Raw genomic sequence first — 24,979 nt, 5'->3', positions numbered from 1 at the left:
TCCATGGCATCACAGAGGCAGAGAATTTGCAGATACTTATCTTTATATGGGTGTCAGTCAAATATCTTTGCATTGTGATAAAAACTTGAGATTAATGAAACACTTTGCTGCACACAACACAATGTGAATGATGAGTAATGAGGGCGTTTTCCTTGATATCATTTATGATAGGTCAGCAGTGCTATCAATTTTCTCCATTGTTCACTTCCTTTGTTCGTTACTGATAAGCAAAAAAATAAAGAACATCAACAGAGTGAGTTCCTGAGGACATGTGGCCCCATCGGCAATCCAAAAGCTCAATCCAAAGCCAACATATGCCTTTGGGAAGCAGCAACCTGATCTCGACCAGACCTGAGACACAGCACATTCTCCCCCAGAACCATAACACACCTTGGGGATCAGTGAGGGGTCCCTCTTCCCTGGCCCCCAGGCTCAGGCCTGGATTACAGATACTGGTGGGTAAGTATACAGAGGAGAGAGGAGGAATGCTCTCAAAGCCACCACGACCTCCATGGATCAAACACAGGAATCATTTCAACATACCTCCCATGTGTGTGACGACCAACCACTGTTAGGAGAAGCGAGAACCTGGAGCTAAGCCTGTGTATACTCTGGGCTTACAAAACGGTGGGAACAGGTTTAGGTTGGATGTAGTTGAAAGCGCTTGGGAAAGGCCCCTGGCCTTGTGAAAGCACCCTGAATGGGATTCAATGGTCATCTGGTTGTTCTTAGGAGTGTGTGAATCTGTGTGTGTTAATATTCAACAGCCTTGAGATCTCTGTGAGAAAAGTAAAATGTTCAACACTGACACAGATGTCAATGTCTTATCTACCCACAGAGACCGACTGATAAAGCAAAAACCAGTGAGTAAACCAACACCCAAGGTTATGACAGAGACTCTGAAATGTAAAACAGAATACTAATTACCTGCTTGAGATGTTGATCAGCACCATAAGTCACTGGAATTAAGTAAACATGATAGTTTTTAGTTACTTTGCTTAAAAGCAACATAACATGTAGTTGAAACACCAGTTCAGTTTGTTCATTTTTGGGCTATTATTTCTCAATGCATTCAGGCATGTAGACATGGTCAAGACGACCTGCTAAAGTTCACACTGAGCATCAGAATGGGGAAGAAAGGTGATTTAAGTGACTTTGAATGTGGCATGGTTGTTGGTGCCAGACGGGCTGGTCTGAGTATTTCAGAAACCGCTGATCTACTGGGATTTACACACACAACCATCTCTAGGGTTTACAGAGGATGGTCCAACAAAGATAAAAAAATCCAGTGAGCAGCAGTTCTCTGGGTGAAAATGTCTTGTTGATGCCAGAGGTCAGAGGAGAATGGTCAGACTGGTTCAAGATGATAGAAAGGCAACAGTAACTCAAATAACCACTGGTTACAACCAAGGTCTGCAGAAGACCATCTCTGAACCAACAACACGTCCAACCTTGAAGCAGATGGGCCACAGCAGCAGAAGACCACACCAGGTGCCACACTTGGAAAAACATTGCCTGGTCTGATGAGTCTTGACTTCTGCTGCAACATTCAGATGGTAGGGTCAGAATTTGGTGTAAACAACATGAAAGCATGGATCCATCCTGCCTTGTATCAAATGGTTCAGGCTGGTGGTGGTGGTGTAATGGTGTGGGGGATATTTTCTTAGCACACTTTGGGCCCCTTAGTACCAACTGAGCATGGTTTAAACACCACAGCCTACCTGAGTATTGTTGCTGACCGTGTCCATCCCTTTATGACCACAGTGTACCCATCTTCTGATGGCTACTTCCAGCAGGATAACGCACCATGTCACAAAGCTCAAATCATCTCAAACTGGTTTCTTGAGCATGACAATGAGTTCACTGTACTCCAGTGGCCTCCACAGTCACCAGATCCCCATCCAATAGAGCACCTTTGGGATGTGGTGGAACGGGAGATTCACATCATGGATGTGCAGCCAGCAAATCTGCAGCAACTGTGTGATGCTATCATGTCAATATGGAGCAAAATCTCTGAGGAATGTTTCCAGCACCTTGATGAATCTATACCACAGAGAATTATGGAAGTTCTGAAGGCAAAAGGGGTCCAACCTGGGACTAGCAAGGTGTACCTAATAAAGTGCAACTGAGTGTATGTTATCCTCCTTTTTACTGAGATGCAAAGTATTAGTTACATTTCTGACATTATTTTACATTTCCGATAACAAAGAGAAAAGAAAATTAACAAGACATTTGATAAAAGTCATGACAGTTCACAGACTTGACTATTTATCAAAAAAGAACTTCACAGCTGCATTAATAAAGAAAATAACTGCTGGAACCCTGAAGACTACAGACACATTTTTCATTTTTAAAATATTACTCTGTAGTCTGGCCAACCATTTGCGCACAACAGCCATGTGTAACTAGTAAAACTGCTGCCACAACGGCTGTCTTACTCAATGACCTTATAAATCACCCAACAGGCACTGTGGTAAAGACATCTAACACATCATAATTCCTGTGTATGGAATCCATTTTGACACTACTGACTCTGACCAGGGCTGTAACTACTGATTTTTTCATCTTTAAGACTATTTTTTGATTAATTGATAATCCTTGAATTACTTTCACTGCTTACTTGATCAGAACAAACAGTTTAAAACCCAAGAAGAAAGTTGAAACGGTGAATTCCTTAAGTAACTGTTGCCCAACACATAGTTGTGTGACAAAGTGTGCAGCCCCCCTGGAGTCCAGACCACCAAGTGTTGCCCCCTGCTTCTTGGCTGAATGGAGGCTTTAACATGAAGACAAAAAGCAGTGCCGCCCCTGTCTTGTCCTCATCCTACTTTTCAAAAACAGACATAGACACCCTCTCCTCCCTCAAACACAGAGAATCAATACAGCTCTTGTTAAAGTTGACCCTTTTAAATTCGCTCTATGGGGGCTACGACAAGGATGTGGGTCCCTCCAGGCTGAGCACAAAGAGCAGGAACTTCACTTCAACTGTCTCTGAACTTGATTCTCTCTTTTCTCCCTGTACACTATTCCTTTTGTTTTCTGTTTCTGCCTCATTTGTTTTCATCAGAAGTCTGAAAAATACTTTAAATGACCCCCTGAACAAAGCCACAAGGAGAAAGCATAAACTTATTTCAACCTCTTCAGAGAAATACAACTGCGTGTGAGTTTGTCTAGACAGGCCATGTCAGGAAACATTAAAACAATCCTGTTGTTTGTCGTCTCTTGTCACACCAAATTATATCAGTAGATTGTAATTTGTGCCATCGTGCTCTGGCTGTTTAACATAATGGCCCCCTGCCAGAGCCTACTTTCACAGTTTCCCTGCAGCATTGGGAGGTATTTTTGGACGAACAAAGCAGTTGAGGTAAGGGACAGGTTGCATTGTGGGAATGGAAATGTACTCCAGGATCAAATGAAGCAGGAGAAGAACAGCCTGGAGATTAAGTGACTGGGCCAGAGCCATAGTGAAGCGTGCAGGCTGGTCGGTCGCCTAACAACACACAGGGGACAGACTAAACACCTCCATTAACAGGAAGGAGGTTGTCACCAGCAGGCCCCTGCACGTGCGTGTGTGTGCATGTAACGCCATTTAGAGGAAACAGCATCCACAACAAGGACAAAAGCCTCAGACTCGCTGAGAAAAAAATGTGCAAACAATCTAACAATGAAAGAGGAAAAGCAGAATATAGATTTTATTCTTGTGCAGGAAATGCAGGTCAACGTCATCCGGTCAAAACAGAGAGTAAGGAAGGAAGAATGAAACATGGGATTGGGGTTAGAAAAGGGGAGCAGATACAGCAGAAGGCAAAGAAAAGGAAGATCTGCTTTGGATAAAGACCTTTTTACACACTGATCGCACTATAGGGCTGCTACGAAGTCCCTTCTTTATGCTGTCTTTGCATTTTTACACAGAACCAAATAATGGTGGCATCATGCCACCCCAGTGTACTGCCGTCATGGAAGCTGAAGAGGCATGACGGGCTTAACACAACAGCATCGGCCTCTAGTGTGACATACAACTTATGCATTGGGCAGCAACTTGCAAAATGACAATGACTTAACATGGCAATGACAATCATTTACCATCTCTGTTACATGATGGATAAGGAGGGTAAGGAGCTCCCGGACCTCACTGTCTCATCAATTTGCAACATTTTCAGCTGCTGTTCTTTGAGTTAGCTGTTAATTGCTGTTATCTGCTTTTGAAATCTCCTGGCAGTGGGTCACACTCACAACAAATCTTCAAAACATCCCGTTCCGTCCATGGTCCCATCCGGCCGTCCTTTCCACAAAGACGTTTATTTGGCGCTGTTACTACCTGAACTGTGGGCTTACAGGCGAGACTACTCTGTCTCCCAATTCAGCGATCGTACCGTTCATAAAGAATGAGACGGAATTACGGTGCGACATTCCCTCCTCGAACAGGCAGTGTGAAAGGGGCTGAAGACGCATGGCATTCCATCTTCCATCAACTAGGGCTGAACCCAACTCAGACGAACTCAGACGTCAGTCGAACTGGATTTGGCTGCTCATCACAAATATCTGATAATATGTTCTTTAATATATAATAATAATTTATGTAATATAGTAAGCAAGCCAAGTTAGCCCTCAGAGGTAACACGTGCTAACTATGCTAACGGCAGATCGGAAATGTGCAAAACATTTTTGGCTAACACTAGATATCAAACAAAAGGCAGAGACTGTATAGAATGAGGCTGCTGTAAGTTGTAAATTCACCACTTCTAAGCAGAAGGCAGAAGATAACGTTATCTCAGAACCTGACCGGACCGGACAAAGCCTCTCTTCCTCTGGGCAGCTACCTCCACCTTACACAGACTTACCCTAGGTCTGGGTCTGCAGCTGCCTGTACTGGAGAAGAGCATGAAAAGCAACAAAACGATTGCTCGACTTGAAAAATCTTGGTTGACTGAGAGGTCTCTGACTGACTCAGACTGATGATTCGAATCATTGACTTTTAGGGGGCAGCCCTATCTCTAGCTATACTATAACCAAGTAGAAAAGGTAGAAACACATACCATCCACACATGCAGGAAAGCATTAATGGAGATACTTGGCGGCACAATACTTGCATCTGCAAACACACATCACAGCACGCCACTATCTCCAAATAAAATGCATTGCCAGACTAAAGCTAAGATCCAAATTTCAAGCAATGCAATGTCAAGAGATGTTAAAAGAGAGCAGCTTAGTGTAAACACGACTTTATATTTATAGTGCAACATCATATGCATGACAGCCATTTTTAAATAAAGTGGTGAAGTACAGAAAGATGTTATCTTGTTAAACTCACTCTGGCAACAGATCTTAAAAGGAGAGTTGAAACGTCACGTGTGAGTCTAACTAAGTTAAACCAGACTTCTCTGAGGAAAATGAGGTCTCCTGAAAAACGAGGACCCAGCTGGGTTTCGTGCCAGAGATCTACACCGTGATAAAAACTGTTCCATGTTGGTTTTGAAACACTTTTTTCCCCCCAAAAGTGGCAGCCTGGTTGGTGGCCTGGTAACACAGAAAACAGAGGAAGGCACTGAAGTGGGTGAGAAATGTTTTGAAAAAATGGCAACTGTGAAAGAGAAGGACAGCATGATAAAGACAGGCTGACAAGAGTGAAAAAGTAATGGTGTAATGCCTCTGTAATGAGTTAAGTCCTGTAATCACTGGCTGTGGAAAATGCCAATTGCTGGTTTGGTTTTATGTGGCCTGCTCTACACTAAACCCTGGAGAAGTATTTATGTGCAGCGTGCATGTGTATGTGTGTGTGTGAAATGTGTGTAAGATGTTGTCAAGGGTGATGGCAGTGGGCCAGACAAGCAGAGTAAAGAACTTCGCCACATTTAAAAACTTCAGCTTCTCATTGCTTTTGCCAGGTTTGACGCAACCAAGAGGACCGAGATTAATTTTCCCTCCGCAACCGCTCTCACTGGGAGGACGTCTCTGAACTCAATGCAAAGACTAAAGACTGCAAGCGATAAATGCATGCAAACGAAGATGTAATTTTCTCGCAAACAGTCTGTCATACAAAGAAAACTCCTGTTAACTCCTGTGTAATAATTCCCCTCACTCTCCCGCATGTCCACGACTGGACAGCTGCAAAAGAGGAGAGGGTGGCTCGGTTCCAGTCCCACGCTTTCCAACTGGGTTACACAAACACAACAGCTGGGCCCTGAGCAAAAGCGAAATGCTTTTGTTTAGACACAGGAAAAGAAATGTCGCCAGAGATGCTGCTTCCTGCTAGAGATCTAGGACAGGGAATCAAAGGTGAGAGTGGGAGATATGTGTAGAGAAGACTTCAGGGAGGACACAGACAGAGAGACAGAATCACACGCGGAGACAGAGAGGAAGCTGTTTGGCCGCAGTTCAACAACGCACTCGTTTGTCACACTTGGACAGAATTTGTAGGTCAAATTAGCATGAGAGGGCAGAGAGGCTGCAAGAGAGGGAGGAGGGAGAGACAGAGATGTGCAGGCCAAACAGATAGGCTGCTCTTCATTACTCAGGCCTCCCTACACATGGGAATGAAGGACAGCAGGGAGAAAGTGGAACAGAGGACAGGAAAATGGGGGGAAAAAATGAAGGCAGGAGGCTCTCTGGCTGTGCACTCCTTCTTTAGTATACACTCTTGTTGCAGCTGATACTGGGGCAAAGGCTAGACTTTAAACAAATAAATAGAGCCATATCTGGAGAGAGTTTGGGGACCGGTGCTCCTCCCCCAGTCCTTGTTAAAGGGGCCAAAGCACAACACTGTGGAGCAGAGCTGCATGTCACACTCTTTATGGCAGGCTGGAAATGACTTCTCCAGCCTCCAGACTGATGGGAGCCTTGTATGATATCCATAGGGTAGAGTGGTGCACCATAGCTTCATTCACTGGGGAACATACTGGTGCAATATTACTACAATTTCACATGAGCTCAACTACTATTCTTATCCTGTATGATACTGTACCATTTCAGTGTGTGATTTAAGAACCCACGCCCATTGGTTAGCCCATAAATCTTAAAAACTAGGTGCACTTTTGGGGAAATGTTCATATGGTTACTATCAAAATTCTGGGCTATGATATACCTAGGTCATGTATAGTATTATACTTTGGCAATATGACAGAGGATATTTTGTTAAGGGAAGACAGATATCTGCTGAAAAGTTTGTTGGCTGCTTGTAAAAAGGCCATTACGAAGCGACTGTACAAGGCAGAACCACCAACACAAAATGGATGGCTGAAAATTGCGGATGAAATATATGATATGGAACGGTACGAGAAACAAACACTGAATATGTCTCAGGAATAAATAGGTCATGTGAGACAGGGCAATTCAGGTCTTCTCATGTTTTTTCCCTTTTGTGTTTATGTGATGTTTCTGCAATGGTAAAGCAATAAAAATAAAATATGAATGCAATATACATGAAATCTAGGGCTGAATGATATGTAGAGAACATGATGTTTAATACACATGTTGGATAGTGCAGTGATAATATCAGATGTGATTCAACTGGTACTGTCCATTTCAGTCCTTTAGTACTCCCATTTGTGATCACTTAGGCCCCAATCTCACAGAAAGCGTTTTAGCAGCAGTAATTGTTTTTAATGAGAATGAAGCTTTTTGCTCGCTGTTTTTATGTTGCTATGCACCTTGGGTCTCTGAGCTCTAGGTGGCTGCCATCATTTTTGTGACGCTAGGTCCAACGATAGACAGCAGGTTGTCAAACTGCCCCCAAGTCATCCTATAATATGTCTGGAAACGGCCATCATGGAGAAGAAGCTCCTGGACCAGCTGGTGGTACTCCCCTTGACCAACCCTGTTTTTTAGAGTCTCATGTATCCACACAGATCTCTGTGTGATCTCCCTGTGCTTAACAAACTATTTGCCAACAGCCTCTCACCCTCAACCAGAGCTACAGTAAGTACCCTCTGCCTCAACATTTTAGGAACTCTGTACTAATTACTGTGAAATAAATAATAAATAAATAAATGAACGGTAGATTGATTATACGGGAAGGTTAGGGTAAGGAGGTGATGGGGTGGTTGCCTGGCAACAATAAAAACATGCAGCATACGTTTTTTTACTAGTGGCATTCAGTTTTAAAAAAAGGCAGGTGCAATCTGTGTGACTGGGGCCTCATTCTTTTCTATTTCTATTGCCAGCTGTTGGCAAAGCTCAGACAGCACATACCTACATCAACCAAGGCTGTAAAAATCCGTTAAATTAGTTATTTTTACGATTAAAAAAACCCCACTGCTTTTAAAGTATGTGCAACTCTGGGGGAAAATAAATGTTTTAAAATGCCTCAATGATTAGAAATCCTTTGAAAAATTACAGGATATAAAACTGGTGTCATATCTGCAGCAAAATCTGATCTCTTGCTCCTTGGCCCGTGGCCCAACTTTCCACTAATTTCTTTGGAAATCTGTTTACAAGTTTTTGAGTTACTCTGAACAAATCAGAGCCAAAAACAAAGTCTCCTTCCAACTAAAAATATGGAAACAAACACAAATCGGAGGTCACTGAGCGGTGGGTTCTTATCACTGATGGAAAAGAAAAGATGCAACCTGCTAAGATAAAGAGAACATGTTTGTAAAAAAGATCTATTCCTCTGGGGCCATATTCACAAACACTGACATCACAAACAAAGTGAGAATATGACTCAGAGCTTACAACTTAGGCTGAAATATTCTAGCAGAGAGTACTAGGGAAAGAAAGTTTTACCTTAGTGAGGAGGTGTGGTTGACACCCTTGCTAGACGACATGCATTATTTTGGAAGATTGGTTGTCCTTTTGTGAGTCTGTGGACACCCAGTGGAAATGAAATGATCTGCGTCACAATATGAAACTGTGAATGTGTTGTCATTGTTTATGTGATCACTCTGATGATGGAAGGTTGAGACAGACCCAAGTCATCACTGCAGCACTGCTACATTTGTCAAATATCTTAGTGTTGTGATCACTTCATTTTTGGCGTTATATCATTATTGCTTTGGGTGGGAGATGTGAGCATCTCTACCACAAACATTATTCCTGCACGATGTTATCTATAGTGTTTCATTAGCTCCTACATCTTTGTCTTTCTTCTTCATCTTAAAAGTCCTCCTATCTACTTTTAACTGTTTTTTTTTTTTTTTACCTTAGGAGCTCCCTGAAGGGCTAAGATGGTTTGTGAATCGCTTTTATCTTCAGGATTAGTCTAACTTTAAGGGGAAAATCTTAAAAAACTTCATAATTTAAAGAATTTGCTCAGATTTTCGTCACTAGGAGCAGCTCTTTGTACTCGAAAGCTTTGTAAATACGGCCCCTTGATGTCTGAACTTTGTCTTTGTGATATACAGTGGTTGGATAAATCAAGCAATTTGAATAAATCAGAGTGGACTCTGGGACAGCATTTTTCAATTTTAGACATTTTATAGACAAAATTATTCATTTAAGGGGTGCCCATTGGCTCACCTGGTAGAGCAGACACCCCATATACAAAGGCTCTGTCACTGCCACAGCAGCTGCAGGCTCGATTCAAGCCTGCGGCCCCTTGCTGCATGTCGTCCCCCCTCTCTTTACCCTCTCACACTAACAACTGTCCTGTCAAATAGAGGCAAAAAAGCCCTAAAAATGTCTTTGAAGAATTATTGAGAAAACAATTTGCAGCTAATGAAATATCTAGATAGAAAATCCTTATCAGATCCTATCAGTCAGTTAATAAAAAATTAGATTGCACATTGGCAGTGTGCAGTAAGAGTTATGTGCAGGCTCTAGTCTTCTTTCTAACAGGAGTTATCTGCACATTTTGTGATGCACATCTATCTAACAATTTTTAGTTTTACCACTCCTCTTATCGTCTACCTTCACCGACAGAAAGCAGTAGATCTATACTTAAATCACAGGTGCTTTTCCTGTTTCCATATGGTGTAGATCTCATATTTCTTAGCTGACAGCATGTGGTTTATTTGTCCTGTTTGTGGTTAATTCAAACCAGGCTAGGCTGAACTGGACCGGACTGCGTTGAGGGGGAGTAAATGCACACGTGCGTGTGGAGGATTCTTCTTAAACACAGAGCAGCTATTCTCTCCCCACTCTGCAGCACCACTGACATACAGACCTAGAAACACTGCAAGCATAATCAAATCACACACACACACACACACACACACACAAGGGGAGAGAGGAGAGGAGGAGGAGGAGGAGAAGAGGGAAAAACCCCAGCAAGCTGACTCCTTTTGGCAATAAAAAACAGCATTGTGCTCTGAGACGAATCCTCAGCAGTGACGTCTTTGCGCTGAAATTTAACTGTGAAGAATTACTTAGTGAGGCAGCTGTGAGTTTGGCAGGCGAGAGCTGGGGGCTGCAGAGGCACAGTGGACCCCCTGCCCATTTCCCCTCCTGTCCTCCCCTCCTCCTGCTCCTCCTCTACCCGAGGAATTCGCATTCGCACTCTCTCTTCGTGCCTAATCAGTTTCTCTCGCCATTCCCCGTCTCAATCCTCCTGCTTCTCTCTCACACTTCTCTCCCATGTTTCTTGCTGTCAGAAGCAATAAACAAGCCGAGGAGTTTATGTTATTAAATAGCGAGAAACGCTATTTATTAGCTCAATATCTTGCCCCAAAACAAAGGCAGCGTTTAGACAAACAGTCCCAACAGCTGGCTCCCATTATGGATTATGGTTCTCTTCCAAATACCTACCTCTTCTCACCTGGCAGAGCCCGTCTCCTGCCTCTATACTCAAACTTTTTCTACAAAGTTAAAAACTGAGCCTCCCGTCATGTAAGACAAGCTTTTTTTCTTGTGGGGAGCCCTCACCGACAAGAATGCAACCACGTCTGCTCCCCAACATATAGTTAGATACCACATTTCTGTCTGCTCTCTCCGTCTCAACAGTGTATGAGGATGGAAACCCCCACAAGTATCTGGTGTAAACTATCCGTGATGCGTGGATGTGTACAGCGCAGGCATGGGGAGGGGCTGGAGGGACCAGTCTCTGAGGGGCACTGGGTGTGGCGGGATAGCACAGGACTGGAGAAGCAAGAGTTAAGATCCACTTTCCCCTTGTCTCATTCCACCACTGGCTCAGATTGTCTCAGTCTCATGGGGACTACAGCGCAAGACGAATTCAGAGCAAGTCTCTCTTCCTGCTCTAAAAAAAGAAACATTGTTAAAAGATATGTTGAAAGTAGAAACCATGAGAAAATCCAGTGCTGGCACACAGTACCAACTCATTAATGTGTTAAAAATATACATGGTTGGATAAGATAAGAGCGAAACTGTATCCATACCCTCACTGTAGAGCAATTACTCACAATGTAATGCTGCTAGGTGAAATGAGGCGACACAACAGTGTGGGAAATTAACATCAAGTCCCAACATTGCTGTAAAATTTTGGTTGTGGATAACAAATGTGCCTCCTCAACCTGCCACTTAGACAGCCTCTTCGCTGTTCTAGAAGGCAATTTGTCTGGTAAAATAGTTAGGAGTGGCTCTTGAATTATAGTGTCCACCTGCCACGGTGCTCCATTAATCTGGCTGCTGTCCTACAACACAAACACAATATGTTCTTCTTTGTACTACAAGCACTGTGTCCTTACATGAGCGTTGTTCCAATACCAGAATCTGAAATGCCTCAGATACTGCCTAAAATGTTGGATCAGGTATCGGTGAGTATGCAATGGTACGCAATTTATTGATAAACTTTAAAGTATTTTTACAGCGGTTACATTTTTTTTAGAACGCAATGGTATCGGATTGGTAATCACTTTCATCCGATACTCATCTTGATGAATCGGAATCAATATCCAGAAGAAAAAAATGGTATCTGAACATCTCTACTCTACATCCACCAGAAAAATGCCTCATTCAAATCTAATCAACTTTGACGTGATCAGTAAACGGCTGACGTGGTCATCTACAAGATGTTAAAGAGGCAATTCTTTGGATTCTGGTGCAGGAAAAGAGGTCACATTTAAATCCAGCAGTTCTGTCCTTCATTGGTGTCCTTTCGCCTACCCCGGGTCAACAGAGGAATGTCTTGTGGCAACTGGGCCACTGTGACTGGACACAATTCTGCTGAGGCCAGCGACAATCCAAAGCCAGAGGCAGTGAGAGGAATAAAAAGGAGAAAGGAAGAAGTGCTGTGTTGTCTGTTGCTCTGTCTGCACAGTGTGTAGGCCGTCACAGCCTGGTCTTTCTCAAACGCATACAAAGGCAGCTCTGACAAGAGGAGAAGCAGGCAGTGAGGGAGTGGCAGAGGACAGAAAAAGTGACTGTAGGGGTGCAGCTATTGTGCTGAACAAAGAAAACTCGATGGAAATACAAATTAATGACATGACTAATCTATAAAAAGAAAAGGTTTTGGAGAGATTTCCTGCAATGGACCACTTCCTCTAGATCTGGAGCCCAGCTCAGGTTCCAGCAACACCCTCCAATCAAAGCAACACAAAGATATCTAATCGTCCAATCAAAGCCGGGACTTGAAAAGCAGGCTGACTCTAGCCATGCCATGTCTGACAAAAAGAGACTTCTGCGTAACAGATGGGGCTGATATCATATCCCCTGAGTGGCCATCTGTGTAAAAACATACAACACAACACACACACGCCCATCTTGTTGTGGTTTGTCTACACGGACACTGCTTCCTCTGGGCTCTTTTCTTGGTGCAGAGGTTGTGTTTGCCCAGCGTCAACTCGTGGCCAAAAACCTGGTCCGGCACGCACTTGGTCTCCACCCACAAGAGGACATATAGTATGGCACGAAAACAAGACAAATCTTTACGTAGTGCTGCACAAATGGCTACATGTCAAACCAGATCCTACGAAATTACAAAGGACATAAACCATTCACTAATCTCACTCACATTACTTACTGCAATACTCTGAAATTCAAGACGACACTCAGATTAAAAAAAATGCCATTTAAACAGAAAAATATGGTGATTTTTTTCCTCCAAAGAACCCCCTCTGTGCTGGTTCTCCTTTCACAATTTACTCTTGTGTATATCTGTAAGAGAATCTGTCAAAGCACTATTTATTTTGCCATCTTTCCACTAAGATAACCACAAGGAGAAACCACAGTCGCAACATCAGAAAAAAGTTGGGGTTTGAGGCTGAATATTGGATGCAAACTTTGATGTTGTAACACACTGTGAAGGGGGCTCCCCAGTTATTATTCAGGCTATGCCCCAAAGCATGTCAATGCGAAAATTATGGGAATACAGTAATAGTTCAGTGAGCATCCGATGCTAAAAAGCTGTCATTGGAATACTGCCTTATTTAGAGTAAAGTCAGTAGCTGGATATTACAGTTTATATAAAGTCAGTCAGTTGGAGAGTTAGATCATTACCTCCTCCTGCGAGGCATAGTGAGGCTCTGCGGCATCCACCGACCAGTAGCAGTAGTCAAAACAAAACTCCAGGAGCTTCTCCCTCGAATCCACAGCACCATCTGTACGTCCGTCCAGCTTCAGGGAGGAAAACACAAGAGTAAAGCACATAAGGATTATTTTCTAGTCTCTCTTTTGTATTTGATGTGAACCAATAACAGTTAGGGCAAGAAATACAGTACAATCACCTAATTTTATGAGCACAATTAAGTAGTATTGCAAAGTATACTGAACTTAAAGTACAGAAACAACAACTGCTTACATTTGATAACATAGAAATTGGGCAGAAAGAATCAGAAGCTTATATAGAAGCTCAGCAACATACTATAGCTTTTGTTTATGAGACTGTTACGGTGTGGAATTGCAAGCAAGTTGTTTCCATTCATTAGCAACGCATTCACTCCTTCGCTTCTTTAGTCGCCTCGCTGCATTAACAGTAAACACCTTTCTGCTCACTGGGAGTGAATCCTGAACTAATGGTAGACAGCACAGCAGCATTTGGACTTGTCCAGGCACAACGGTTGCACTGGAAAAACAGTGCAGCATCTAAACATTTCTTCTAAATCACTGCATACAGCCTGGAGAACCATGTTGTTCTTAATGAGAGAGCACACTGTTATATTATATTTGTGACATTCAATCTATTCCAGGAGTGTTTTTTTATAGGGACATAAATCTTTGCAGGTATAACCACTTTACTTAAAACTTATGCCATCTATTTTCATATTCGGGAATTAATTTTAAGTAGACAACAAGTTTGTGAGCACTGGGGCGTGCTAGTGATTGTGGCCTTACTCTGAACACAACATGTATTTGAGCTGCAGTGAATAAGGTAAAGGTAAATGTCAGAGAGACTGTGGAGCCTACAGCTGATCTATAGAGTTAGAGAGAGATAGAGAGTTGGGTAATTGGTCCATTCAACTAAAATAACATGACAATTAGCCACTTTTTAGCATGCTGGCTGCACATTAGCCATAGTAACAAAAAAAAAAAAAGAAGACCTCACAAGAGGGCTAAGCTGTTCTTTACAGGTGATTTGCCAAGCTTGTTGTAGATTGGTGACAAACCAGTTGTCTTTGGCGAATGTGGCACTCGAAATTTTGGGGGTCATCTTTGCAAATTTTGAAACTATTCAAGACACCTGACGTTTTTGACATCTTGCTAGCATATCTGTAAACCAGCTTACAGACACAGGAAGAGGCCATGCTCAGCAGTCAGACAGGAGTCACATTAAAAAACTAGAAAAGCACTCAGAGAGCGCAGACCTCCGCCAAGCAGCTTGGATTTCCCGCCATTTTATTATTTTATCCACTTCGCTTCAGCCGACCACCACCAAAATGTTACCATCTGTTCCTTGTGCCATAATCAACATTTCCTGAAAATTTCATCAAAATCCATTCAGAACTTTTTGAGTTATTTTGCAGACAAACAAACAAACAAACAAACGCCGGCGAAAACATAACCTCCTTGGTGGAGGTAATGAATCACAGCCAACAGATATCTTTCCCGTCTTCTGTAAATATTCAGTCTGATACATACGGAAAAGTTGATCATTTACATCTGTCCCACAGAGGATAGGCCTACACACTTTTAAACAGTGCCTGGAAGAGGATCAGCTCTGCACTCAAGATTTCAGGTAAATAGGCTATACGATGTTTGTTAAGGTTGCTTAGCAACCTCAGACGCAACCTGTCGCTGCGCTCTTGAAAGGTGGCACCAAAAAGGCACAAGAGAAGTGCCCACTGCCCAACCTCGTGTTTTCCAGGCGGTTAAAGACGTGGCATGTGTTCGGCCCCTAATTTCCAGGGCTGGTACCTGCGGTTATTCCACAGGCTAGTTAACATGTCGGGCAGGAAATCCAAAGTGTAGGATCATTTTGAGAAGGTGAAGGACGAACTCAAGGTGATATGTAAACTCATCTTCATTGGTCGACTATTAAAAATATTTTTCAATACTCATCTGTGTGAAGGAGTGAACAGGCTAATATAACATGATGAGTTAGAGTTGTTCGAACCACTTTTAGACTTCTTTGCCCACATATTTGTACCGAGAGGTGTTTGGATCCGTTCCGTCCCATTATAATGTGTTTATGAGAGAGGTCGAACAAGTAGCGCCAAAAGCATAAAAATCTATATGTGGCGGAGATAATTTATTCGAGGCGCACAATGTATGGGAAACACTGGGATAATTGCACTGGAAATTTTTTGAGATGACATCAGGGTATCATGTTTACATGTGGTGATTGCATGTTCAGTTGCAAAACAGCAACATTAGAGCTGGTGAGGGATAAATGTCTCGCTCAAGGACACTTGAGTGATGGATTCTTGCCAAGCAGATCGCTGGAAATGGGTCATTTAGTCACTGTTACACTTCAAACCAAGCAGTCAATTATCCAAATCATTATCCAAATGATGAATCCACCCAGTCATCTCGTATGTAAATGGACCTTTCTTTCTCTAACTGAGGCATTAAGCAATACTAAGCTCTGGGTATCAATTTTGTTCACAGCAACTGACTTTCCTGAAAGCATTATTGTTTAACCCCCTTAGTACTTTTAGGAAATACAACAATGGCCTTGTCGTGTAGGGGATTAGCCAAAAACAACGCCAGCCACGAGCAAATTTCCTGGCCAACAGACCTCCAACCAGTGACAGACTGAAGGCTCATGTTTTCCAACTAAATCAAGTTAGGGAAAACTGATAAGTTGTTGCATCTTTTTTCTTGTTTCACACTTTTTAAATGTAGTTCAGTAGTTCTTTATAACTTGTATTATGTGCTGTTTGTTACTCGGCTTTACATTTATTGTCCTTTAAACTCTAAACCGTTTTTTTTTTCTTCCTGTCTCAGATCTTCCAAAACTGTCCCACTTTCCATAAATAATTATTCCCATGAGACCCGCAAGAGCTTTGGAGTCTTGGTCCTTTTCCATGGCAGAGGGAGGCCATATGTGGTTCGTCTCTGTCACATCATTTGTAACAGATTTTCTCCTCCCCCACCCAACTTCTCTCAATACTTCAGCATTCAAAATGTAAACAAAAGGGGCAGCTCTGTAACTACAAATTTAATCAACACAAGTCTTTGTGTATATGTAACTAGGCTGTAGCTAAATGTGTGCAGTAGTTCTAAGCTGAATTTCTTTCATCTTTTTGTGTGTTTGCATCATTTCTACACATGGGAGACTGGATACTTTGATATATGAACCTCATCATCTACAAGCCATATCTTTCAAACGCATACAGTTTTATCATTTCAACAGTAGCTAATGCAAACATTCACAGGGAAAAACAAGGTGTAGCAGCAGCAGACTGTCTGTAGGCAATGCAGCTCAACCAATCAGACAAGTCTACTCAGCAATCTGACACAGCAGGTTGGTAAGTTAGAGAAAATATCAGCTTACAAGAACGTGTAGCTCACATAATTATTTCCAAATGTGTCCTTGAAACCTGAACTAATAACTAAGACAAAAACACAACCAAAAAATACTTTTCTCAGCTAAAATACAGTATAAAACAACATTTCACTCTGCTCTTGTATTCCTTAAAAGACCATTAAGGCCTGGAGCTAGATTCCCTGTTAAAACACCTCATTTAACACTAAAGTCTGTAAATTGTATTTTATGTACTATAGTTTCCAAAGGAGAAGAGAGGAGCCTTTAGTAATGAAAACAGACTTACCTTTCAACACCACTGTGTCTTCATCAGAGTAAAAAGCCCTTTTGACTCTGATAAGGACACAGTGGTATAATGTGGTATTTGGGGGGAATTTTTACCATTTTTATCAATTCTTGAGTAGAAAAAGGTTTAAATTTAGCAACAAATCTGTGTAACAAATGGTATCAGCCCAAAAATTGCTGCAACAACTTATGGGATATTATTTAGCATGGGAATGGCCATCATGTACTTCCAATCAAAATTTTTTAAGCCTATACACGCTCCAAACTTTTAAAGTTTGAATAGGTGCCTGACCAAGGCACTATGTAATCTTGGGGTTCACCTGTTTTCAGATACAACGTCTATGGGGCATACAGTGTTTACCTGCAATCTTCTACTAAAGATCCCCTGTTCCCCTGAAGGCCCTGACACACTAATCCGACAGTTGGCCGTCAGGCAAAGTCGTCGGTGCCATGTGTCCCACATCATTGGCCCTTGTCGACTTTTTTTCCCACTGATTCACCATGTTGAATCGGTGTCTGTGAAAGCGGAGCCAGTCGGCGAATGAAATCACCCTGATTGGCAGTTCAGCCCAGTGCGCAAGAAAAGAAACTGAAGTGAGAAATGTAATTAGGGAGCTTAAGTCAAGAGGGATTGAGGGAAATAAACTTGTTATATGAGGTAAGATTGTTTTTCTTTAGTCAATGAGCTCTATAGCAAAAGTGTTTCCTGATGGTTTGTTTTATTGTTCACTGGCACATGGTAAATATGCTTTGTTCTTTCAACATTTGATTGCGTTGTTAATGTGCTAACTGGCTAACTAGCATCAAGACATCCGGGTCCCCTTTTTGCATGACAATTACAGACAACCGTTGTCTGCTGGTATGGAGTGGTATGTCCTCTCTTGCAGGTGTGGGACATACGTGCTTGCTGGCTGTTTAGTGTGTGTATGTGCAACTTTTTGGCCATCTCACGGCTGTGTGAGGCAACGCAGCAGGGGGCTCTCGTTGTCGCTACTTCTCTGAAGTCGGTTTGGTGTGTCTGAGCCTTAAAAAAGACAAAAATACCTAGCCAACTGACAATTGTTGGTCAATATCAGGTCATTGGTCAGCGCCTGTGACCATAGTTTTTGCAGCATGTCCTGAACTGTTGGCTTTTTTTCAGCTGATTCAGCATGTTGAATCGGTGTCAGAGACGGTGAAGCCTGTCGGTGAATAACATCACTCCGATTGGCAGTTCAGCTCAATGCTCCAGAAGAGAAACAAAAGTGAGGAAAGTAAACAAACTACTAAAGTCAAGAGGGCATGAGATCAAAAGAAACTTGTTATACAAGGTAAACTCTTTTTAGCTTTTGGGCTCTTTAGCAGAAACGGTTCATAACTGTTTGTGTTATCGTTCGCTAGCACAGAGTAAATATCCTTTATTATTTCAACATTGGGTTGTGTCGTTAAAGTGCTACCTGGCTAGCGAGTGTCTTGAATCCATCCTGTCGATCTTCCGGCTTCTTTTTTTTTTAATGACAAATATAGACTATCACCACCTGCAGGTATGGAGAGTTATTTCCTCTCATGCTGGCACGGAACGTACATGCTAGTTGGTGGATGGATGAAGTTTTTGTAGTATGTTTAGTGCAACTTTTTGGCTGAGACACAGGAAATGTGACGCAACACAACAGTTGTCACTTGCTCTTTGATGAGTCTTAAGGGTTACCGCAACTCAGTCTGGAGTATGTAAAGTATGCTGTAGTTGTGTTGCTGTTTATATGTGGCGTGCACAGTGTCAGAGTGTATGTGTGTGACAGGAGGGGTCTCTCAATCCGTGTGTATGTGTGAGCTCAACACATATAATAAACAACAGTGACATCAAGCAGGAAAAGGGTGATCCGATTCTGTAAACATCCTGTTGCTGTGATATATACCCTCTAGTAAACACAACTCCCGCTTCAACCACTCCTCCCAACAGAAGAGACACCAAAACACACGCAATATTTGACATCTGTGTAGCAGTTTGGATGTTGTCACACCAAAATACTCACCTTTACATTCCTGATCCTCACAAGCTTGTCCTCCACCTGAACCGCGAGCCTTCCTCCATCTGCGCTCTCCCTGTGAGCAAGAACATTGCTTCAGTCAACTCTGTACACAACTATATTTGGAAGCATAAAGAAATGTGACCAATGTTATGAGAAGGGAAAGATCAGATCAGAGAGAAAACGTTAACACATGCTTCCAATAGGGGAGAGAAGATCTAAAGGGACACCATCAGTACTGATCAGTGTCTCCTGCTCCAAATGCAAACTGGACGGAGATTTAACAAAGGTTTCACTTTGGATTCAACGCCCTGCAGACAGACTCAAATAGGTTTAAAGTCCCCTTTTTGCAAACGCAGATATAATCAAGAGGATGTCCAGATGAATTTAGGCCACTTGACTCAAGGCCGTCACATGACAGTTAGCACAATGAATCTTTGTGTGTGTGATCCATGAAATCGCCACTGACCAGTTTCAGATTCAAATGAAAACAGACCCTCACATACTCCAGAGACTTCCTCTGATGAGGCAGCTTGGGCTGTCTCCACAAAGTCGAGAGCGCGCACCAGTTCTGTGTGTGTGTGTGTGTGTGTGTGTGTGTGTGTATAATTGGGACCAGTGTGTGTCCCCGCATGTGTGTAAAACAAGGTCAGCTCGGTGATGTGTGCTTCAGCAGCTGGACCGAGCACATCTGATGCAACACACGCGAAACTGGAGGCAATCACAACATGGAGCTGTGAGATTTTCGATCTCCAGGAGCGATAATGACGGCGAATGAGGCCTGCAGAGCAAACGCTCCGTCTCTGTGGTGGGTAAGGGGATAGACGAGCAGGCTGTTGTAATCGTCAGCTCTCCCTGTGCTTCGCCATGCGGGACTCATTTTGCCAACCCCAGCAGTGGCCCAACCCAAAACCACCAACCTTCAATCTCAGGCTTTAAGTAGTATGGAGGAGAGGAGATTGGTGCTGGAAAATAGTAAACCTCATAAAAATGTGTGTTGATACAAACCCAAGACGAGCAATTTCACAATCACACTGACATGTTTTTTGCATGTGAGTGGCTTCTAGCGTTCTCAGGGGGAGCTCATTGAAACCTAAAACAAAGAGCAATACACTCCTGTGCCCGGCCAAATGAGGAAAGCAGCTGACCAGTCCAGTGGTAACGTTATCTCTGTCATACAGCAGGCCCTTATTCAAATATATAACTAAGGAAATATATCCTCCACTTAAAAAAGGGGAACAGAGCAAAGGAAAGTGAGACTGACAGAACCAGAAATCAGGAAGCAGAGATTTGCATGACAGTGAACATTATGTATAAGAAAATCTTTTGTTATGCAAAACACCAGGAAGACTGTTTGAAAGAATCATTGTCCGGCCCTTCATAGCCTGAATAATGCTTTGTTATGGTACTGTAGAGGCCTTTAGATTGAGCACCCCTGCTAAACATCCTGCAGGAGTTCAATTTAATTCAATGCACTACTATAGACTTTATATGTACTATATCTCCAGACCCCGAGGAACTGTTATTCAACATGCTGTAGCAATTTGCCTGTTAATGTAAAGGGGTGCTCCAGTGGAGCAATGCAACTTTACAACCTTACTGTGTTTCTCTGCTACTTAAACAGCGGATTTCACAGCACTGTAAAATGGGGGGGAAACTTTTTTCTTCCCATAAATGCCTTCCTAAACGAGGGGAATATCTTAAAGTAATGAGCAAGTGAGAACTAAGTCTGTTTTGTATATTAAAAATATATGTTTTTACCTAGATGTAGGTATGAAGTAACATTAGTTGACTTCATCTTCTTTCATTTGTTTGAAACTAACCTCTTGAACCCCACTGTTACGCCGCTCTGCTATTCATTACAAACTTCTTTTTTTTCTGGAAAATATTGTTAAAACTTGCAGTAAGTAAGTGGAGATCTAACAGTTTCCAAAAGTACCAATGGGGTCTTGGGTTGAACATTTACTGAGTGTAAACATCCTTTAGCCTCAGTAAAAGATTTGGTACAGAGTATACTGTATGTGATAGTGTAAGTCAAGTTTGTAGGGCTGCAACTAACATTTACATTTTACTACTGTTTAATAGTTTGTCTATACAAACAATTTTCAAATGGCTTATTTTGTCTGACACACCATACAGAACCCACAGATATTCAGTTTACCATCATGTAAGGCAGAAAAGCAGCATATCGTCACATTTGAAAAGCAGGCGCCATCAGAACTATAACAAATGATCAATTAGTTGCCAATTATTAAATTAACTGTCAACTAATTTGACAATCGATTGATTGATTTGGGTAATTTCTTAAGAGAGAAAAGTTAAAATTGCTCCTCTTGGACAGTAAACTGGATGTCTTTGTAGACAAAACAAGATATTTGAAGACGTCATCTTGAGCTTTGGGAAACACTGATCAAGATTTTTCACCATTTTCTGACATCTGACAGACCAAACAACTGAAGAAAAAGACTTTTTGAAAACTTGAGATCAAACTCAAGGCTATGGGGCCGATTGCACAAAACACCTTAGGTTTTCTCCTTGAGTATGACACTTTAGGCTTAATTTCTTCTTAGCTGAAGGACTTATATAGTTGCACAGAATCTCTTTAAAGGTTTCCTTAGTTAAGGAAAAATGTTAACTCATTTACTGCATTGACAGAGGTTTTACAGCGGTGAAAGTGTCCATGGAGATTGTTTGTTTGCTTGGACTCACACTTGCGATACCTGTTTTTATCTCACTAGATTGGCTTATACTTACAGTAGATGGTGAAAAAAATGGCAGAAGAAAAGAAGACAAGGAAACCATATTGGTCGGAGGAAGAAAGGATTATACTTCTGGAGGAATACAATCATAGAAAGCACAAACTACAACAACTGTAAGAAGAAAGAGCAACGAAAATAATTCAGGCAAATTTAAAGTGTAAAATTAAATGCAGGGTGTGTTGTTTTTTTCATTTATTACCATGAACTCGGACATATTGCAGTTAAGATAGAGTCAGGGGTACCTTAAGTTTTTTTGTTTGTTTGTTTGTTTGTTTTTTACCTTGCTTTGTTTGCTAAGGTCAGACTAGGAATCCCTTAAGTATAAGACCTAGACAGAGTCATCTCTGCCGACTGGTCATCAAATCAAACGTGTTGTTGTTGTTTTTTCATTTATTACCATGAACTCGGTCATGTTGCAGTTAAGATAGACTCAGAGGTACCTTAAGTTGTTTTTTTTATCTTGCTTTGTTTGCTAAGGTCTTTTGTGCAACAGACTAAGGGTCCCTGAAGTACAAGACCAAGACAAGGAGAAAACCTTAAATACTTAAGTGAACATTTTAAGGAAAGCTGAAGGAAAAGACTTAAGGATGTTTTGTGCAACCAATTTTATTTTAAGGAAACCCTAACTAGGACTTTAAGAATAATCTTAACTTAAGGTGTTTTATGCAACTGGTCCCTTATTTCTGTACTTAACTGCTTCATTGTTATAAAAACATTAAGCATAAATTCATCCTATAAAGGCAGTCACACATACAGAGACAGCAAAGGTGTTTTGACTCATTATCACAATTGACTTCTGATTATAAAACCCATTATCTTAATGGTTGTTGTGTGGCTGCTGTTAAGACAATTTAAACCTTAACTAGCTCCAGTGTTTTGTACATTACTCAGCAGCACCACACACACTTGCTGCACTTGAGATGCTTAGTCAGTCAACACTACTGACAACCACAGTTGTCAGTGTCCACCATGTGCACCACAACACTGTCTTCAGTTAGCTAACCAGCTAGCTTAATGCTGCTGTTATGACTTCGGTAAATGCTAAATAGTAAACAGGTTAAAAGAAAAGGCAAAAGCGTGTTGTTGTGTATGTTTATGTGTAATTAGCAGCGAGCAGCAGCTTGTATCACAGCTAGCAACAACAGTTCAGAGACATAAAGGCAACTACAATAAAGTTAGCTCTCATAATGTCCATATTAATTACCGTTTAATTAGCTAGCAGAGTTAATTAATGTATGCTAACGTCAGAACTTACCTTGCGTTGAGAGGACGCACTCGAATGGCAACTTTAACGTTTGCCATGATGCCTTCACGGACACATCTTGTCTAACTCGCAGCTGGTGTAAAAGAGTATTCCCCTTAGGAGCATTTTGACTTCTTCTTGTATTAAAACCTAAAGAGCGGGAGGAAACTGCTCTGACATCCGCTGTTTAAGTCATCTCTGCCGGCTGGTCGTCGGTTCAACCGCCCGCCGCCTCTCAACCAAAGTCCCAACTGAAGAAGTGAAACTTCCTGCTGGACTCAAAGGGAGGGGAGATGCTGCTGGGTACTCCTCCTACTACGCCATATTCAAGTCTTTTTCTTTTTTTGTTTCATGTCTGTTATTGTTTGAATCCTCACTATTTTAAATATTAATGTGGGGAGTACACTTTATTTTGTGTATTGCTTTTTGATAAATTATCCTACATCTTTGGCTTTGTCATAACCTGAATTTGGCTGGCAGGGGCGTAAATACAGACAGTGTGGGCCTGTGGGGTGGAGGGGGCCGAAAAGAGAGCAGGCTTTGAAGAGGAAGGATTAAAAATGAATCTAAAGAAATCAAATGTTTGTTATACAGTTACTCATAATTACTTTTATTGCTTCCTTTTATCTTTTTCTTTGGTAAAAAAAAGTCAGTTCATTCATACATTTTCCATAAACCCCTTATCCCTTTTGGGGTTGCGGGAGGGCTGGAGCCTATCCCAGCTGACATTGGAGAGGCAGGGTACACCCTGGACAGGTCACCAGACTATCACAGGGCTGACACATAGACACAGACAACCATTCACACTCACATTCACACCTAGGGACAATTTAGAGTCACCAATTAACCTGCATGTCTTTGGACTGTGGGAGAAAGCTGGAGTACCTGGAGAAAACCCACGCTGACATGGGGAGAACATTTAAACTCCTCCACCCTGGGGTTCAAACCCCCCACCCAGGTACGAACCAGGAACCTGGGGTTCAAACCCCCCACCCAGGTACGAACCAGGAACCTTCTTGCTGTGAGGCAACAATGCTAACCACTGCACCACCATGCCGCCAGAAAAAATGGTCAGTGGCAATCTATGACAATATTTATGCTTATTCTACACTTACTCTAACTTATAAAATCTATCAATTAACTATAATACCTATCCAATTAAATGGTTGAACGTAGGGATGCGTGATAATACTGGCACATCATCCGTACGAGGTAATATCGGCTTTAAAATGAACTGTCAGAATTGGCCAGCACCTCTGCAATTTTATTTAACTTTTAATTTATTGAACTGAATTTAAAGAGGAAGACAGAGAGGGTGGAGGTCGAGAAAGAGAGATTTTTTAGAATTGTTTTATTCTTTTTAATTTATTTATTATTTTCTTAATTTTTTGAATTTATTTTTCTGTCTCCCTTTTTCCTAATTTAAGCTTGCTTTATTTATTTGCACCTGTGACTCTTCCCCTTTCGCCTGTTCCTCTCGTTCTAACTCAGTTCCCCTTTTTGTTTTACAACCTTCAACCTTATCAACACACAAAATGCCACCCAACACCGTCAACATACATTATACCAATATGCCTGTGTTTGTCTTTTGTGCTGTTATTTTACACCTGTCTTGTCTCCCACGTAGTGTTGCCCCTGTCATGTCTTCCACTTGTTTTGTACCTGCAACACCTCATTAAGAAAAAAAAAAGAATTGGCCTACAAGCTCTTTCCTTATTTTGCACAATGAATGATTACATACATTAAAAATCATTGTATCTAATATCTCCATCTGCTGGCAGGTCATCATGATAAGAGCATGCATGTATGATATGATGTTGATTCCACTACAGAAGAGAATTCATGATCACTAGAATTAGGTGGGGAAAAAAGTGGATACATTGATTTCAGTATCGGTTATCAGTCAAATGAGTTGTTACATATCGGCATA

The 24,979-nt window shown here is 41.8% G+C and overlaps 1 protein-coding gene across 3 annotated transcripts in view; it reads right to left on the bottom strand.

Moving 5' to 3' along the window:
• Positions 1-23,296, bottom strand: part of stard9 (StAR-related lipid transfer (START) domain containing 9) — a 59,007-nt gene extending 35,711 nt beyond the window's left edge. For all 3 annotated transcript variants that reach the window (XM_050061618.1, XM_050061619.1, XM_050061620.1), the window contains exons 1-3: positions 23,062-23,296; positions 19,054-19,123; positions 13,330-13,446 (exon numbers count right to left, since the gene is read on the bottom strand). In XM_050061618.1, the coding sequence (XP_049917575.1) occupies positions 13,330-13,446; positions 19,054-19,123; positions 23,062-23,108 (234 nt within the window). In that variant the 5' untranslated portion in view covers positions 23,109-23,296. The remainder of the gene's footprint in view (positions 1-13,329; positions 13,447-19,053; positions 19,124-23,061) is intronic.
• Between the last annotated feature and the right edge of the window lie 1,683 nt (positions 23,297-24,979).

This window comes from Epinephelus moara, chromosome 14, assembly GCF_006386435.1.
Source record: "Epinephelus moara isolate mb chromosome 14, YSFRI_EMoa_1.0, whole genome shotgun sequence".
Lineage (NCBI taxonomy): Eukaryota > Metazoa > Chordata > Actinopteri > Perciformes > Serranidae > Epinephelus > Epinephelus moara.
This window is presented reverse-complemented; position numbering and strand designations above follow the sequence as displayed.